This window comes from Carassius carassius, chromosome 34 (assembly GCF_963082965.1).
Source record: "Carassius carassius chromosome 34, fCarCar2.1, whole genome shotgun sequence".
NCBI lineage: Eukaryota > Metazoa > Chordata > Actinopteri > Cypriniformes > Cyprinidae > Carassius > Carassius carassius.
In genome coordinates, this window is record NC_081788.1 from 22,007,928 (window position 1) to 22,024,426 (window position 16,499).

General features: G+C 36.1%; 1 protein-coding gene across 7 annotated transcripts in view; it reads right to left on the reverse strand.

The window, feature by feature from the left end:
* Positions 1-16,499, reverse strand: part of pde4d (phosphodiesterase 4D, cAMP-specific) — a 124,978-nt gene that overhangs the window by 6,538 nt on the left and 101,941 nt on the right. For 6 of the 7 annotated variants that reach the window (XM_059523045.1, XM_059523046.1, XM_059523047.1 and 3 more), the window contains exons 2-6: positions 9,720-9,911; positions 9,469-9,505; positions 9,291-9,367; positions 9,097-9,146; positions 5,636-5,748 (exon numbers count right to left, since the gene is read on the reverse strand). In XM_059523045.1, coding sequence (XP_059379028.1) covers positions 5,636-5,748; positions 9,097-9,146; positions 9,291-9,367; positions 9,469-9,505; positions 9,720-9,911 — 469 coding nt within the window. Of the gene's footprint in view, positions 1-574; positions 1,266-5,635; positions 5,749-9,096; positions 9,147-9,290; positions 9,368-9,468; positions 9,506-9,719; positions 9,912-16,499 lie in introns of those variants that run through there. The other variant, XM_059523051.1, reaches the window with a different exon arrangement.

A 16,499-nucleotide genomic window follows, 5' to 3' on the forward strand; every position in this document is an offset into this window, starting at 1 on the left:
CTGTAGACAACATTTTACCTTTTTTTTTTAATCATTTAATGTTTTGCCTTGTCAGCTGTGTGGCTATCAGCAGATTCACCATGGTTTCAAGTCCTCCAAACAACCCAAAACATATGAATCCTCTCAGACTGTTAAGAATGTCAGGTCAAAATGACCTACTGGGTCACACCAGATAGAAGCCACAATATAAAGTATTTTTTCCCCATTTCTAACAGGATTTGCAGGCACAAAATGGAGATGAAAACTGCTGCATGCTCGAAAATAAACTCACTAATGTGTGCAAACAAACAACTAAAAATGTGATGATGCTTTATAAAGGAGTTTGGGTTTAGACAGTGATAGATCCTAGACAAAAAGAAAAAAAGGCATAGGTCTTTTATGTACTGTAATTATGTTGTAATATGCATTTTAAATATATAATATAAAAATACAAAAAATGTCATATCTGTCTTAATATCCATCGCAACCTGTGTTATTTGTGTAACCGCATGCTTAACACCAGTAATAAACAATAGCATCCCATCCAACCGCATTCCAATATAAGAATACAATATTTCATTATTGATTAGCTTACCTTAATGTATCCCCAAGAAACTGACAGCAAATAATTTGCCTCAGGCATTTTGAATGAGTAAATCCAGATAGCAGATGAGATTAGAAAGCACTGGCTGATAGGGAAGACGAACACAAACTGCTCTGCGAGACGATCTCAAAGCTTGATCTTATTTTTTTAGTCCACCCTTACTAACATTGTGATTTTACGCTAAACGCCATCTGAAAAGTCCAAAAATTCCAGGGCATTCCTTGTGATGGCTGACTCCATTGTTAAGAAACCTGGCAAGATTCCACCTAAGACAGAGGAGGGCATGAAGAAGCCAATGCATTGTCTGATAGCATCTATCCGTGAGCTGTGCACTCAAACCAAATGAAAAATGCCTGCGCCTTGGAAGGAAAATATGCCCATGTAACAGCTTCCAAATAAGGCTGTTTTTCACCCAATCATTCAGGTGAGAGTCTCTGACTTCAGCTCTGCCAATAAGGTAGCTCCTCCAGATTAGAATGAGCTCATCGCTGCAGCTGATTGGCCGAGCTGACCTCGCATGTAAATCTTCTGGGAGTGCATCCCTCCTCAAGACCCCTCCCACTTCACCCTCTGGATGTCTGTAGCTCAGATGGAGGATGTGTTTCTTTGTACGAGAGCTCTTTTAAACCACAGATAGCTCCCCAAAAGGGCACACAGTCATTATGTGTGGTTTGGATCCATGCGTGTTCACGTCATAATTGACAATGTGCATATGTGTGCACACAGATGCACGCGTGTGTGTGGAGGCGTGAGGTAATCTTCATGACATGACGTGATGTTTGGAAGTGGACATTGTGTCAACCAGACTCATAAAATATTCAGTGAAGTTCATTCACATAAATCCACAGAGGGGAGTCAATGGAGAACATATGTCAGATGAACAAGAACAAAATGATGCCGTGCTAGATTTGTCCTGGTAAATTGTTAATGAGTGCTTGAATAAAGCAAAACGTATGCTGGGAAATGTGCCATTTTATTCTTTTACTGATTGGAACTGCTAAAAAAAAAAAAGTTGTCATGTCTAGTCCCTGTGTGCCTTGCCCTTGTTAGCTGCCATAGTAACTCTCATTAATTGTTGTGACAGTTCATTAACCATGCCCCCTTGTTATTGGGTTAAGCTGGTTTATTTTCTCTTGTGCATATATAGTGCTTGTGATTTGTCAGTCGTTGTATGTATTTGCCAGTTTCCTAGCATTTCCCTGTTTGTTTATTAAAGTTTTCCTGCGCTTAGATGTCCTCCCCTACCTGCTGTTACAGGAAATAAATAATAAAATGTTTTTAAAATAAAAAATAAAACATTTAATTTATAGCTGTCATGGAGCAAAGCTTGTATATTTATTTGTGTATACAAACAGTTAATTTGCTCCATGACGTCTATAAATGCATCTCGCATATTTATGAGTCAAATATGCAAAAGAAAAAGAAAGAAAAAACAACAACTAAAAACTCACATTTAGATTTTTACTGCACTATAATATAATACAATTTAATAAAAAACAATCTATATGCAATCTCACATAAATATGGCCAGGGCCTGAAGTATTTAGCAAAATATTATACTTCCAATGGCCTACTATCCAAAACCACACAGTGCCCTGAGAGCAAGTGACTAAAAAAAGTACCTGTAGGCCTCGTACAGTTTTAGAAAAATGTCGCTGAGGTATTGTAGCAAAACCAGTGTCTTAACACTGAACTGGTGGCAAAAGTACGTACTGCATGGCAGCAAATAAAGAGCTGAGGCAGTGGAGCTGACAGAACATGGTCGGGGATTATTTCACACTTCTGGTCCCTGTGTACCTCTAGTGGGATGCCGAGTAATTTGCAGCTTTAGTGGAGCAGATGAGCCGACGGTAATAGGCTGTTGCGGGTCTGTGCGGACAGAAGTGACTGTGCTTCTATTGTTGGAACATCTAGAAGGTGTTAAAACATGTCTTGGAGCTAAAAATGGAAATAAATCACACAATTTGTAGCTGTGATTCCTTGAAAATGGGTTTTCTGGGACAGTGGCCTAAATAATGATTTGTTCCTGAATCCATCCCTCTAGTCTAATAATATGTCTTGCAGAGTAAAAGCAACAATCATTACTTTATTATACAATTTGAGCTCAAAATAACAGTGCTGAGGTCAAAATAATTCTTATTCTAATTTAAACGGCACAAATTCTATTTCAGCAGACTAAACAACAACAACAAAGCCACTGAGCTGTCTTTGATGCATTACAATGATGCATCAAGTTGTTGACTTTTCAGATTTCTGCAATATCTGTAACATGTATACAGCTTTGAAAAAGGGCATTTCTCAGATGCAAATCAAATGAGCAAAACAAATCAACAATACTATACAATACAAAAATAAATAAGACTAAAAAGCAGACCAATTAGAATATTCTGTAAACTTTACCTTTTCCTAAAGTGACACTGTCCAAAAAAAGTGAATATTAACAGTAAGTAACAAAAAAATAATAATAATAAATAAAAATAAATAAATGTTGACATAATTTTTTTTTTTTACTACATTATTATAGATATTTTTGAAGCATTTGTTTGACTTTGTTCTTACCTGGTTATAGCATTATATAGTTAATATACTACTTGATATAATAATCCGAATATATAAAATATAATTCAGAATATACAGTTGTAAGTATGAATATATAGATACATATCTATGTAGATGTAAATCAGAGTATATATTTAAAAAATCTGAATATGTGTGTAAATTATGAATATATAGATGTAAATCTGAATATATAATTATAAGTCTGGATATATAAATGTAAATTGTGAATATGTAGTTTTAATTTTTCTGAAAATCTAAATATGTTTAGAAATCCTTTTAAATATATTGTCTACATCCCAATATGATTCTATTTTATTATCAAGCATGCCAAGAGACATTTAAAAAAAATGAAAACATTATGCCTATACATCCTGTAAACAGGTATCAAAGCAGATATTGCACTCTATTAATTATTGTAAGTGCATCTTGCTAATCTAAACCAAAAGGAGTATTATCCCTTTACTTAAAAAAAAGGGAAAAAAAGGGAAAAAAAAGGCTGGCAATGGTACCAAAAAGTCCTCAAAGTGACAGTGTTATTAATATTTTCTACACAGTTCAACATGGCGGGATAGGGAAACTGTCAACAACATCATCGGATTACAATTAGATTTTATTGAGATTACTGCAGCAGCATGTCATGGTCAGCAATAATTACAATAATTAATATAGTACAATATCTGCATTGATACATGTACAGGATACATAGGTATACTGTTGTCATAAAAAAGGCAGTAAGAAGAACATCTGTCTACAGTATATGTTCCTGCCAGACCTGAGACTCGAACCTGAAACCTTCAGGTAACAGGTCCGACCCTCTAACCATTATATAGTCAGACTTACAACCAAATTTTTCGGATTTAATTCTATTTATTCAGACTTTTATCTATATATTCAGACATATCTATATATTGCAACTTTCTTGTGTTCATATATTCAGAATTCTAAGTACATATTCATAATTTACATTCACATATTCAGACTTAAAACTATTTACTTCTATGTATTAATGGTTTACATTTTTATATTACAATTAATTACATATTCAGATTTTAGATACCGGTAATTATTTCCTGTTTGCCGCTTCATATATATATATATATATATATATATATATGTGTGTGTGTGTGTGTGTGTGTATAAACAATATATAAAATAAATATAATTAATACTACTTATATATACTTATATACATAATTATAAAATAATATTTTATTTCAGTTGTAACTTAATTATAACTTTTTATTATTAATGTATGTAAAACATAATAAAAGTCATTATTGCTGACAGTTCTGCTTGAAACTCTCTTTTACAGAGTAATCCCTATAGCTAATAATACATTTGAGTTATAAAACAGATCTAAATTGAATTCTTATGGTGAAATAGATTTTAAGTTTTTCTGTAATTGAAATGGAAGATGTATTCAAGTATTCACCCAGGCTAATAGGAACACTGACCGCTAATAAATCTCAAAAACAATAGCAGCTGAACATCTTCACACAACTAAAAAAAAATGTTTTTCAGAAAAGATTAGCTATTTCTGTTCTGAAACAACAGAAAAACAGTCATATTTATAACAGATATAACATTTGCTTGGCGACTGTGAGGCAGTTGTGTACAGGATATGCCACTATTGCTATTGGGCTAAAGCAACAAAGCAAACTGACAGGCCTTGTGCGTTTCCATGGATACTGGGTATTGAGGAAGAACTGTGTGTGTGTGTGGGGGGGGGGGGTCTGTCCAGTGAGACATATGAAAATGTGAATATTTGACGCTTCTGTTACTTATGTCTGGTCACCTCTGTTGGACCTTTAGACTGGTTGTCTGAGAAATATTAGAAGCATCTCAAATCTTCGTTTATTAAGAGGTGTTTTGGCCAAGTGGACTAGACGGGATTCACACTACAGGCTGATTAGCATGCTAGATGTGTACTAGGGCCTTGCTGGAGACTGTGAGCATGCTCAGTGCAGCCTGAAGGATGATTCTGCTGCTGTTATTGCAAACAGTGCACTGCTTAAAAGACACCAAAGCATGATAACAGAGAGACACACAATTATCTAAATCAGCTTATTTTTCAAAACAACTAAACATTTTAGTTGTTTATTATATGAGCTGACTGCCTTTTTATACAGTTAATCAACTCATGCTTGTGTTGACCAATTGACAAGGCTGACAAGGCTACAGTCACAGTATGATCAGGTCTACCAGATTTCAACAAACAAAAAACATTTGTGATAACATAAAAGTATTAAAATTGTTATTTGATCTTGAAGCACTATAACACCTGCAAAATAACATAAAACTGTGCAAAAGAAAAAAAAATTTTTTAAAAAAATTTAAATTAAATAATCTCCACAATATGTGCCCGTATTGTGATTTTGAGTGGAAATTGAAAACCTGAGAAAACCCAATAATTGCACTTCATCAACTTGTAGAACTGTTCCAAGCAATCCTACACAGCAAAAAAAAAAAAATAAGACACCTAGATCTTCTTACCTTGTTGGATGCCATTTCGCCGACTGAATGCCTGGTTTGTAGGGTCTCAAGCTGGTCGAGGCACCAGTCCAGCTCCTCCAGGGTCTCTGTGGCCAGTTTCTGGTAGGCCTCCTCTGGAAGAAGAGAAGGAGGCAAGGAGTCAGATCGCAGGTGCTTTAGGGGTCTAACTGAGGCTCCCAGCAGAGGGCCCAAACTGCTGTAGACCGCCATGTTGGGATATCCCGACAGAACGCATGGGTGATTCTTCATGCTGTGCTGAAGCCCTCCACAGTGAATGATAGGGCCCCAAATTGAGCCAAAAAAACAAGATTTCAAAAACACCGTAATCCAAATCAGGTACAGTAACAACCAGGATCAGGAGTCAGATCTTGTGAGAAAAGGGAACCACTATATCCCTTAAGAAAACATACAAAGAGGGCACACAAACCAACACCGCTCACAAACAAAACGACAGTCAGTCGTACAACACTCCACTGAAGAATCTATAGTCCTACATGTCAAGGAGCCTGGAGTGAAACCTCTCATCTCGGGATAGGGAGAATGTAATTGCTGTGGGCAGGCCCATCACTGCGTGACAGATGCCGGTCTTCATCCAAGAAGCAGAGTAACGTGCTGTGGCCCTTAGGAGCATGCGATCCGACCCATAACAAAGCATACAGTGTCATAACAATAACACACACGTATACTCGCTCATACACTCATACGAGCCCAAATGCAAAGCATACGGAGAGCTGACGCCAACAGATGAGTGACTTGTCCCTTTTCCAATCCTTAAGCTGAGCTGCCACAAAAGAGAACAAAGGTGCTTGCATCTGCCTGCCCTCTGTTCTCAGAGCAGTGGATGCCCTGCACGAGCACGGGGCAGCCGTGGAGGGTCGCTAGCTGAACGTGAGCCGAGCTTCCTCTTGAAGCAGAAGCCTAAAGTCTGCCAGAGCCGCTGCATGCAGGAGAGAGAGGACTTCAGCTAAAACCTGGCATGAACTTTATAGGATTCAGAGAATGAGGAGCTCAGGTCCCTTCACAGCTGGCACTCTGAGAAAGACTAGCGGTGTCCAGTGTGTTTTTGTTCTTGGAGAGGATGCTTTAAGATTTATGTTTATAAAGATTCCTAATAATTTAGAGCTGAAATTGTGGTCAGCATTTCAACTTGCTGAGCTGAGAAGGGATCATTATGACATTTAAAATGTGTGCTGTTTTCATTATTTCAAGGAAATTTGCAAATGTCTGCTGCATGTGTATTTTCGAAAAGGTTACGATGATCATATGAGGGTATAAAAATAAGTGAAACAAAATAACGATAGACTTAAAAAACAGACGTCAGTGCAGCTATACTAGACATGTTGCTTACTGGAAGCAGCTATAAAAACAAAGCAGAATGCATGTGCCACATGTACACTCCTTTATCAAAGCACACATTATCTTATTAATTGCCTGTCTGTGTTTCTCTCTCTCTCTTTCTGCATGTGTGGTGAAGTGCACAGGGCTGGGGTGCCACTTTCTCTGAAAGAGACTGCACTGATGTCAATGACATTCTTCTCATGCTTAGCGCGACATCATACACCAGCCCATGAGAGGGCACTGGCTCCAAAGACAGGAGAGCTGTGGCGAAAAGCTGGACTGGATTCCTCCAATCTGGGTCACAGGCTCTTACTACCCTGTCAGCAAGGAAATCCTCATCAAAATATTGAGGATTTGTTCAGATATACTAGAAACCACCAAAAAATACCTTGAAAAGAGACAGATAAAAGATAAAATTGCAATAAAAGTCTCTTCTAAACATGTTCGATCACATCTTTATTCTCAAATTGTGAACACAATTTGTATAAATAGTACAAAATGTATAAAAAACTTGACTGGGCTTGACAAAATGCAACTGAATGCAAGGTTGTTGTTTTTAGTGAACAGTGTTTATAGAGTTTTCTTAGCATGTCGCTATGTGGATTCTAAAATGGTTGGTTTGGTTTTTTTTTTTTTGTTCCAGGGTATTTATTTTATTTATTTATTTTTTCATGTTCATATGCATTTTCTGCAGCAGGGGTTTTCAAATGGCCACGATAGGTCATCTGTAGAAAATCTCAAAGAAAAAAAAAGGCCAAAAAAAAGAGGCTATAGAAATACTTTTGAATGATTTGGCTAAAGTTAAAAAAAAAAAAAAAAACCTTCCCTATGGTATTCTGGTCTGTAAATATGGCTCGGATCCCTGCTTTAATGCAACTCTATTAATCAATTGTTTTATTGTCTGTGCAAGTCTGATCATACTTAACAAGCTGCATGATTTTAGGACACATGCCATAGCAATCCTCCACTAATTAGTCATTAAGGTGGCACTTTTATCCTAATGACCAGAATTGTGATAGTTTACAGATCACCCCTTTCAGGGATGTTATTCTTCTGGTTACCATGTCATATTTTTTAGCCCCAAGAGTTATCATTCTATTCTACGTTGTGGTATATGGACATCCAGGCAATCTACACTCAACACCCATTAGGGTCTTATGACACTTTTAATGGTCACATGACTTCTAAACTCAGCATGGGGAGTTAAATTGTATAATGTGTCCATCTGCTCACCGCCTCTAATACAAATCAATATTATACATCTATAACACTGGTGCGTTTTATCCCTGCAGCTAAACATCCAGCGAGCGCTCTGTACTACAGTTCTAGGTCAAACACCTGCATCTCAAAACAAGCTTTTCTTTGCAAACTGTATAAATAGGCCGGAAACAGAGGCTAATTGATACAACGAGCAGTGCCTCATGACTATAAGTGAGTAAAAATTATCTTTATCCATTTAATCCATTTGTGCATAGAGGTTATTACGATGTATTATACAATTTTTCTTTTCAGCTTCAGAGTACATGACATGCACACTGTGATATGCGAACTGAAGGTTGCCTTCATGCTGTTATAGACAAAACTTAAGGTGCCACACAAGGATAACCTGATCCATCATATCAGACAGTGCCTAACAGTTCTCCACGAATTAAAACAACCCTTATCCTAACACAAAAACCGAAAAGCTCAGCAAAAATGTTCTTTACAGTATATCATATATCTGAAAAATCAGTTGCACAAAAACATTCAAATTTGCTTTTGTTAATTAAAATAAAATAAAATATTACATGAAAAACTTAAACATTAAACATTTTAATAATAAAAGAAGTGACGCCTCGGCAACTAACTGTTATAAAAATACTAAAACTGGAATAAAAATAAATTAAAGCTATATAAAAATATATGAAAAAGTTATCTAAAACCATTAAAAATGACAAAAGCACATATATATATATATATATATATATAGAAATATAAACGAAAAAATAAAAATAAGAAAAAAAAAAGTTTATTCAAAATTTTAACAAATACTGTGTTAATATGCAGTATAAATAATACTAAAATAACACTGATGTTAAATTGGCATGGCAATATTCAAAATATAGGAAGTAAAGATACAACACCTGTGTAGGAGGTCTTTGTGATGGGAGGTGGGTTACACATGGGGGATCTCCTGGTTGAAAAAAATAAAAGAAACAAAGAATGTGTTCATGTGTATGATGAAAACAACGTTAGAAAACTTAAACCATACAAATTCTGCCAGAAGTGTCATGATAAAAATGTGTACATTTGAATATTTTAAACAGAAAGCACTTACTTGTTATTGGGCCTTTCCTGTTGTACATTTGTTAAAGCAGCAAAATTATTGCGGACAGTCCTTAAACTCGCCAGAACCTGGGAAAAGAAAAATGAGTTTTATAAAATGTCTTTTATATTTTTTGTAATGTTGTCAAACCATCTGCTTTTAAACTTTGACATATTTAATATTGCAATACCTGTGCAAAAGGGGTAACAATCATGTCATCACCGTGTCTGCAAAAAAAGGACAAAATACTAATTACAACTGCACAAACGTTCTCTTATTTTCACATATGATGTACAATTCATAAAAATGTTTTGACAACTGCACTTAAATCTACTTGTAAGCTATGCCTTTGTCTCCCATTTCCGAATAAAACATGCACATTAAAAAAAAAATTTAAATGCTACTAAACCGATTCTGCTCTCAAAAGAGAAATTTGCTCACATGTCACTGGCGATGGAAGAGTTTCTAGACATAGACTTTGGTGAGAGGTCATAGTCGCTGTCAGAGCGGTACAGGAAGGACTCTCTCCTCTGGCTGTGCACAAAGTTGGCCTGGAGGATGAGACCTGACCCCGGGCTGGCCATGGGATCCAGCGGACTACGCCCTGATGAGGTGCCATTGTCCACATCAAAGCTGGGGAGACAAAACAATGGGGCAGTTGGCGTTAATGTTAAATGAGAAAATTGGAGGAAGTACAGTAGCATATTACTCCGGTTGACAGAGTTGACAATTTCTGGTAATATGGGCATTTGTTGACCAATTTTACCTAAGCAACGGTTACGATTTGCCATTTTTTCAGACAAAAATTTTGTGATTTTCCTCTATGAGCACATAAAGGATATGTGCGTTAGGATAGTTTTAAACAATTTATGGAAATTATGAAATAATTTTCAATAAACTGTCAATAAAACTGTCAGGACATGAAACAAAACATCAACAAAAAAAAGATTACAAAAAAAAACACACAAAAAAAACCTACACACATTAAAACTAAATAGCAAACATTTATCAAATAAACATATAACAAAAAATAAAACAAACTAGTAAAAACAAACAAAAAAATTAAGTAAAACAAATTTGATCCAAGGTAATGTGACGTTTTGTTTAAATACATATTTATTTAGGTTGTTGTAATATTGTAGTGCAGCAACAGCAAAATAATAAAACACAAGTGAATACATTACAAATTATAACCACAACAAACACATAAAACAATTCTTCCAGCAAATTCCCGATTTCCCCCGCCCAGCAGGAGCGCCGTCCTTAACCTTCATCTCCCTAGTCCTTAGATCCACCCAACGGTGCTTACAACATGCTGACCCATAATCCCCGGGGAGCATTAATATAATTGCTCAGCCCTGGGTATTTTCATGACGTGAACGGTGACGTCTTATTCTCGCTTAGCCACCATTATCACCTCCATGCGGGCTCACATCTGAGATGAGTAACGTGGTGTGGATGGATAAAGCCGTATTAGTGGGCCAGCCTGCACCTTAGTGACTTCAGCAGACTGTACGGTCTCACACATACAGGGCCAATGATTCATGACCCACGTAAAATGGGGGATTGAGTTTTGTTTCGACTGAGAACAAATGTCAGCAACAACAAAACTCACGCATACAACCTTTCTATTATCTGTGTTCAGTGCAATCAAAGCACCACAGAGTGAAGTCAAAACAACATTTGGAGTTTGTGTCCTGTACTTTTTCAACCCAACTCTTTATTTTTGTGTTTCATTGAGAACGGACTTATTCACAGTTAAAACTAGAGCTGGCGGTGATGTGCTGCCCTCATCTCTCTTGGGTCATATCACAGGAATGCACTGGCTTACCGTCTCACACTCTCAACTCTAGACATGCATTATGAATGAGATGGTTCTCCTTTTACTGTAAGTAACCCACACAAAAGCATTGATGCTTATGCTACAAAAAGGAATATGGGCTACTATAATGACCATAAATAAGTTAAAAAAAATGCCTTTGTGATTCTAGAGAGATGGGACAAAACATGTCCAGTGATTTTAACAGCAAAATTTTCACTTTTTGAAATTATTGACAGATCTCTAGAGCCTTGAGAGCATAAATTGAAATGTATATTTACATAATCTTTATTTTTTGAAATGTCATTAATATTATTACTCACACACCCTAAAACTCAGACCACAAAATGTTTACAGATTAAAATATGTATATAACATTAAACCTACTATATTTAAAACCAAAATAATAATAAATATTTATATTGTAATTTCTAATATTGCACCAAAAGATAAATCCATATCTCTTAACCTGTGTAAAAAAATTAATCCAAAATAATTTCTGTTAAATTTTTTTTTTTTTTTTTTTTTTTTTTACTTCTGTAGCTGTTGTGTCTCATGTCTCATGTCTTTAAATTGAAATATTCTCTTATTTTGTGCAGGATTCTTTGATGAATAGAAATTTCAAAAGAACAGTATTTATTTGAAATATAAATCTTTTGTAATGTCTTTACTGTCACTTTTGATGACTTTAATGTGTCCTTACTGAATAAATTAACAATTTTCTTAAAAAAAAAAAAACAACAAACTGACAACAAACTTTTGAATGGTGCTATATGTTGTTCAGTTATTATTCTTTTACATCTATTTCGGAGTTCTTTTTTGCATATTGTTGTCTGACGGCAAAATCTGACATAAAACATTTTTAAATCCCGATTCCTCACAATAAGACCCCTTCAGGATATGACCACCCATCAACAAACAGCAGTGTTGTGAGCAGTTCGCTTTGTCTAGTATGTCTTCAGTTACAAAAAGGAAAATGCACCACTCCCATCCTCTCCTTCCTCCTCGTCTTCACTTTGCTAGTGCTCTAATTTCACTCCCCTGATTTCCCTCTATCAAATAAACAGTATGTGAAGGTCTCCATCTGTTCCCTGTACAAAGATCACTGCCTGCTTAAACTACACTTAACATCCAAACACACACAAGTGCACACACACCAACACATCTTATAGGTCCAAAAACAGAGTGCTGTGTGTACTTTTGAGTAATTACCTTGAAGTGTTTTTGTTCCTGACATACAAATGTCATAATTAATTCACGCATTACACAAACACAGAAAACCGTGGAACAATGAAAACCAAATAAACTCGTTACATAAAGTAACACACAACACATTTCAAACAGCTTTAAATCAGTGTCAGATAAAAACCTCATCTACAGTACATCATTAATCTTATGAGAAATATATGTTGCACTCATAAATGAAAAAATGTTTCAAAAAACTTGAAACTTGAACTTGAAAACTTGAAGTTGTAATGGTAACCACAGTTCAGTATACTTGAGAGGTTTGAGTTTAATCACTCATAACCTTTTTGCTGGAATTGGACAGAAACTCTAAGCTCATCAAACAGTGCTCTGTGACGTAAAACACATGATACATTAAACAGTCCTTTCTTGATAATCATAATCACTTCCAGTTATTTTAAAGCATAATGGAGTGGGCTGGGTGGAATCTCTCCAGACAGCATAGATATTATCAAAGCACGCAAGCGGAAATTACTTCTAAACTTGCCAGAACTTCTAGAGAATTTGCTGTAAACCATTTATCTTTTATCATCTACAGAGTACCTAAAAACTTGAAATTTGAATTGAAGTTTGTCCATAGTTTATGAGCTGAACTACATCTGTGGTTACATTTCTCTGCACCTGTGGCAAGTGACTTCATACAGTATATCACCCAAAATTAGCCAAGTTTGTTAAAAATAAATAGTAAAAATAGCACAGAAAGGTTCGAAGTTAAAGCTAGTTCTGAGAAAATCTCTAACATAATTAATTTGCATATGGGACTAGGTTTGACTTTTTGGGGTTACTGTATATTTTATAGTTAAAAGGGTGTATGGATTTTGGTTCTTCATTAGTTTCTTACAACAAGAGTTCTCTTTCTTTTTAGACTTTCTAGTATTATTATTATTATTTTCCTTTACTTTTATATATCACTTTTCTGGGCACTCAAAGCGCTTTACATAGAAGGGGGGTAGTCTCCTCAACCACCACCAGTGTGCAGCATCCACCAGCAGCCATATTGTGCCAGAACGCCCACCACACACCAGCTTATTGGTGGAGAGGAGAAAGAGTGATGAAGCCAATCAGTTTATGGGGATGGTTAAGAGGCCATGATAGTCAGAGGCCAATGGGTGAATTGGCCTACTCTTTTCGAAGGACATCCTGGGATTTTTAATGACCACAGATAGTCAGGACCTCGGTTTAGCCTCTCATCCAAAAGACGGTATGCCTAGTCAGACCTTAATTAGCTGGTTCAGGTGTATTTTATTTTGGTTGGAACTCAACTCTGCAGAACACCGGCCCTCCAGGTCCCAGTTTGGAGACCCCTTACCTAAAACAATAAAAATATGGGGTGTTATTCTTCCACAAACTACAAGAACGACTATGGACAACACGCCAATCCATTTAATGGTACTTCCATGGAACAATTAAATATGAGCGTCCCATAAAAATCAAAGGGATAATTACAGTAGCTGCAATCACTTCTACACTATCTATGGCATCAGATGTCCAACTGGCTAGCTCTGTTGTTGCGAACACCCTGTCCAATCCTTTTTTGGATGTGTAGCCACTTTAATTGAGACTGGCAGTTCCCCAACTAATTGTTTTTGGTACTAAACCAAATTCTTTCCGATTAGAATGGCAGTCAACACTAACAATGCTCAGAGTTCATAGAGTTCTCAAAGGAACTTAAATTATACTTTGAGCACTAATATTTATATAAAAAAGAAAAAAGAAAATGACAACAGAAACGACTTGCTCATGAATGTCTTGTGAAATGTAAACCAGGTGCAAAACATTTCTGTTAACTGAAATAAAAAATAAACCTAACTGGGAAAAACTGAAACTAAACCTGAGTACATATTTGGGATTCCAAAACTATAGAAAAATAAATAAATAATCTCTAATGTTAAAAGTTGATGGATGATGAACTGGTAAGTGACTTCCTACCCTCCCAAGCTACATTTAATAGCATGTGGTCCATTAGAGCATAAGAGAAGAACAAAAAGGCACAGGAAATATGTAGTCTGATCTAGGGCTGCAACTAACGACTATTTTAATAGTCGACTAGTCACCGACTATTGAAACGATTAGTCGACTAATCGAATAATTATAATTTTTTCCTAAAATTTAGCATGAGATTGCTTTAATTCTGTGGAAAATGATAGTAAACACAAGAAAGAAGGGGGTACTTCAATGAAAATTGCATATTTTATTGAACTTTGCTGCTGATAGGCCGATTTATACTAAAAGTAAATAAAAATGCCCTGTCTAAAACCAATTAGGCACAGCGCTCGGTCAGTATAGATATAAATGCATAAATAAAGAAACTCTATCATTTTTATAAAGGACAGGCACATTTGTTTTATAAGAAAAAATTAATTAAAATCAAGTAAACATTTTCTTCCTGTAAACCAGGGGCAGGCACATTAGCAGCAATAAAACAGTAAACAAAAATATTAAGTGCATTTTGTGAGATACATTCAGTGGTCAATCTGTTGCAAAAGAGCTTTACAACTCGTCTCAACATTATGAAATCTAACGGTTTTAAAATAAGCTTTCAGAGTCGTCTGAATTTAAGTTGTAAACATGGACTGTGTATCACTACCTGGACACAAACCTGTCATGGTGGACAGACCAAGTTTAAAATCAACATGAGGCTCAGGCTATGTCGTTCAGTTTATTCATATTAAGGAAAGTCAGCATATCCACATGGTCTCGTGTGAGACTTGCGCTCTTCTGGGAGCAGATATTATCCTATCATAACAAACAATATATCAATGGAAAGATTATGTATTCAGCTTTCAGATGATGTATAAATCTCAATTTAAAAAAAATTACACATAAGACTGGTTTTGTGATCCAGGGTCACAAATGTACAATGTACATCCAAAACAAAACGCATTGGCTTCCATGTTATTTAAATCTGACCGAGGCGAGTCAAACTCCGGTTTCATTCAACTGTCCGACGTGCTTTCTCTTTAAATGTTCATGCATCACCGAGGTGCTGCCGTGATACGCAAGGACTGCTTTGCAAACCATGCAGGTAATCTTTTTATTCGCCGTATCCAGGCTAAAATGCTCCCAAACTTTAGATATTTTGGTACGCGCAGCTGCTGCGTTGGACGCCGCCATTTCTGTATGTTATCGCTCAGCAGAGAAGCTAATGCGCATGTGCGACTCTCGGCAGAGATTGTAATGAAGAGAGATGCCTCACTCGGTCGGAAAAAACATGTCTGGCGACAACTTCGACAATGAAATTCATTGTCGACTATTTCTATTATCGATTTTTGTCGACAACGTCGACGAATCGTTGCAGCCCTAGTCTGATCCTGAGATATTCAAAAAGTGGAACAGCAAAACTGAGCACACAGTTGGTTGAAGGCGAAAAAGGTGAAACCCTTGCATAACCTAGTCAGAGTCCAGAATTAAATAAGTAAACTATAAAAATCCTGAAACCCTGAAGTTTTTAAGTTCTCTCAATTTATGATATTTTTTTTTTACAATGTACCTCAATTATTTGAGTTAGTTTGCTTGTAAAAAGTAGTTGTCACCTCCAGTAATAACCTAAATCTTCAGAATGAAATTAACAGAAAAGGAGAGACAGCCATATATAGCAACCGTTGCTGACAAGAGAAACACATATGCTACATTGCACTTTGACACATAAAAGCCGTTGTAATTGGAAGACTCTTGATGTGATGTTTGTCTAACAAAGTGCTAAGTGCAGTATTTTAATTCAAATGATGGTAATATTTTATTAGAGTAACCCAAATAACAATAGTATTAATGACAGGAAAAGAGGTGTCACTTAATGACTGTTGTGTATGACATGCAGTGAGTCACTCTCATGCATTACAATAAAGCAAAACAAACAGGAACTGCAGACAATAGGGTCAATATATGAGGTGAAGAAAACACATACTGACACACACATCGTTCTCTACACTGATGACATCAATAAGATGTCAGTGAGATTTCCTCCATCCTGACTTCTTAATCATTTTCACACACACACACACATGCACAAACATACACTTAAACATTCTTAAAGCAAGGCTGTGTTTGCTTAGCTAAGAGCCATTATTCATGGACACGGAGCATTCCATGAACGGTGGGGGGGGGGGGGGGTGAATCCTGTGAATCATCAATATGCAATATCTCTGAGTTCGCAGTGA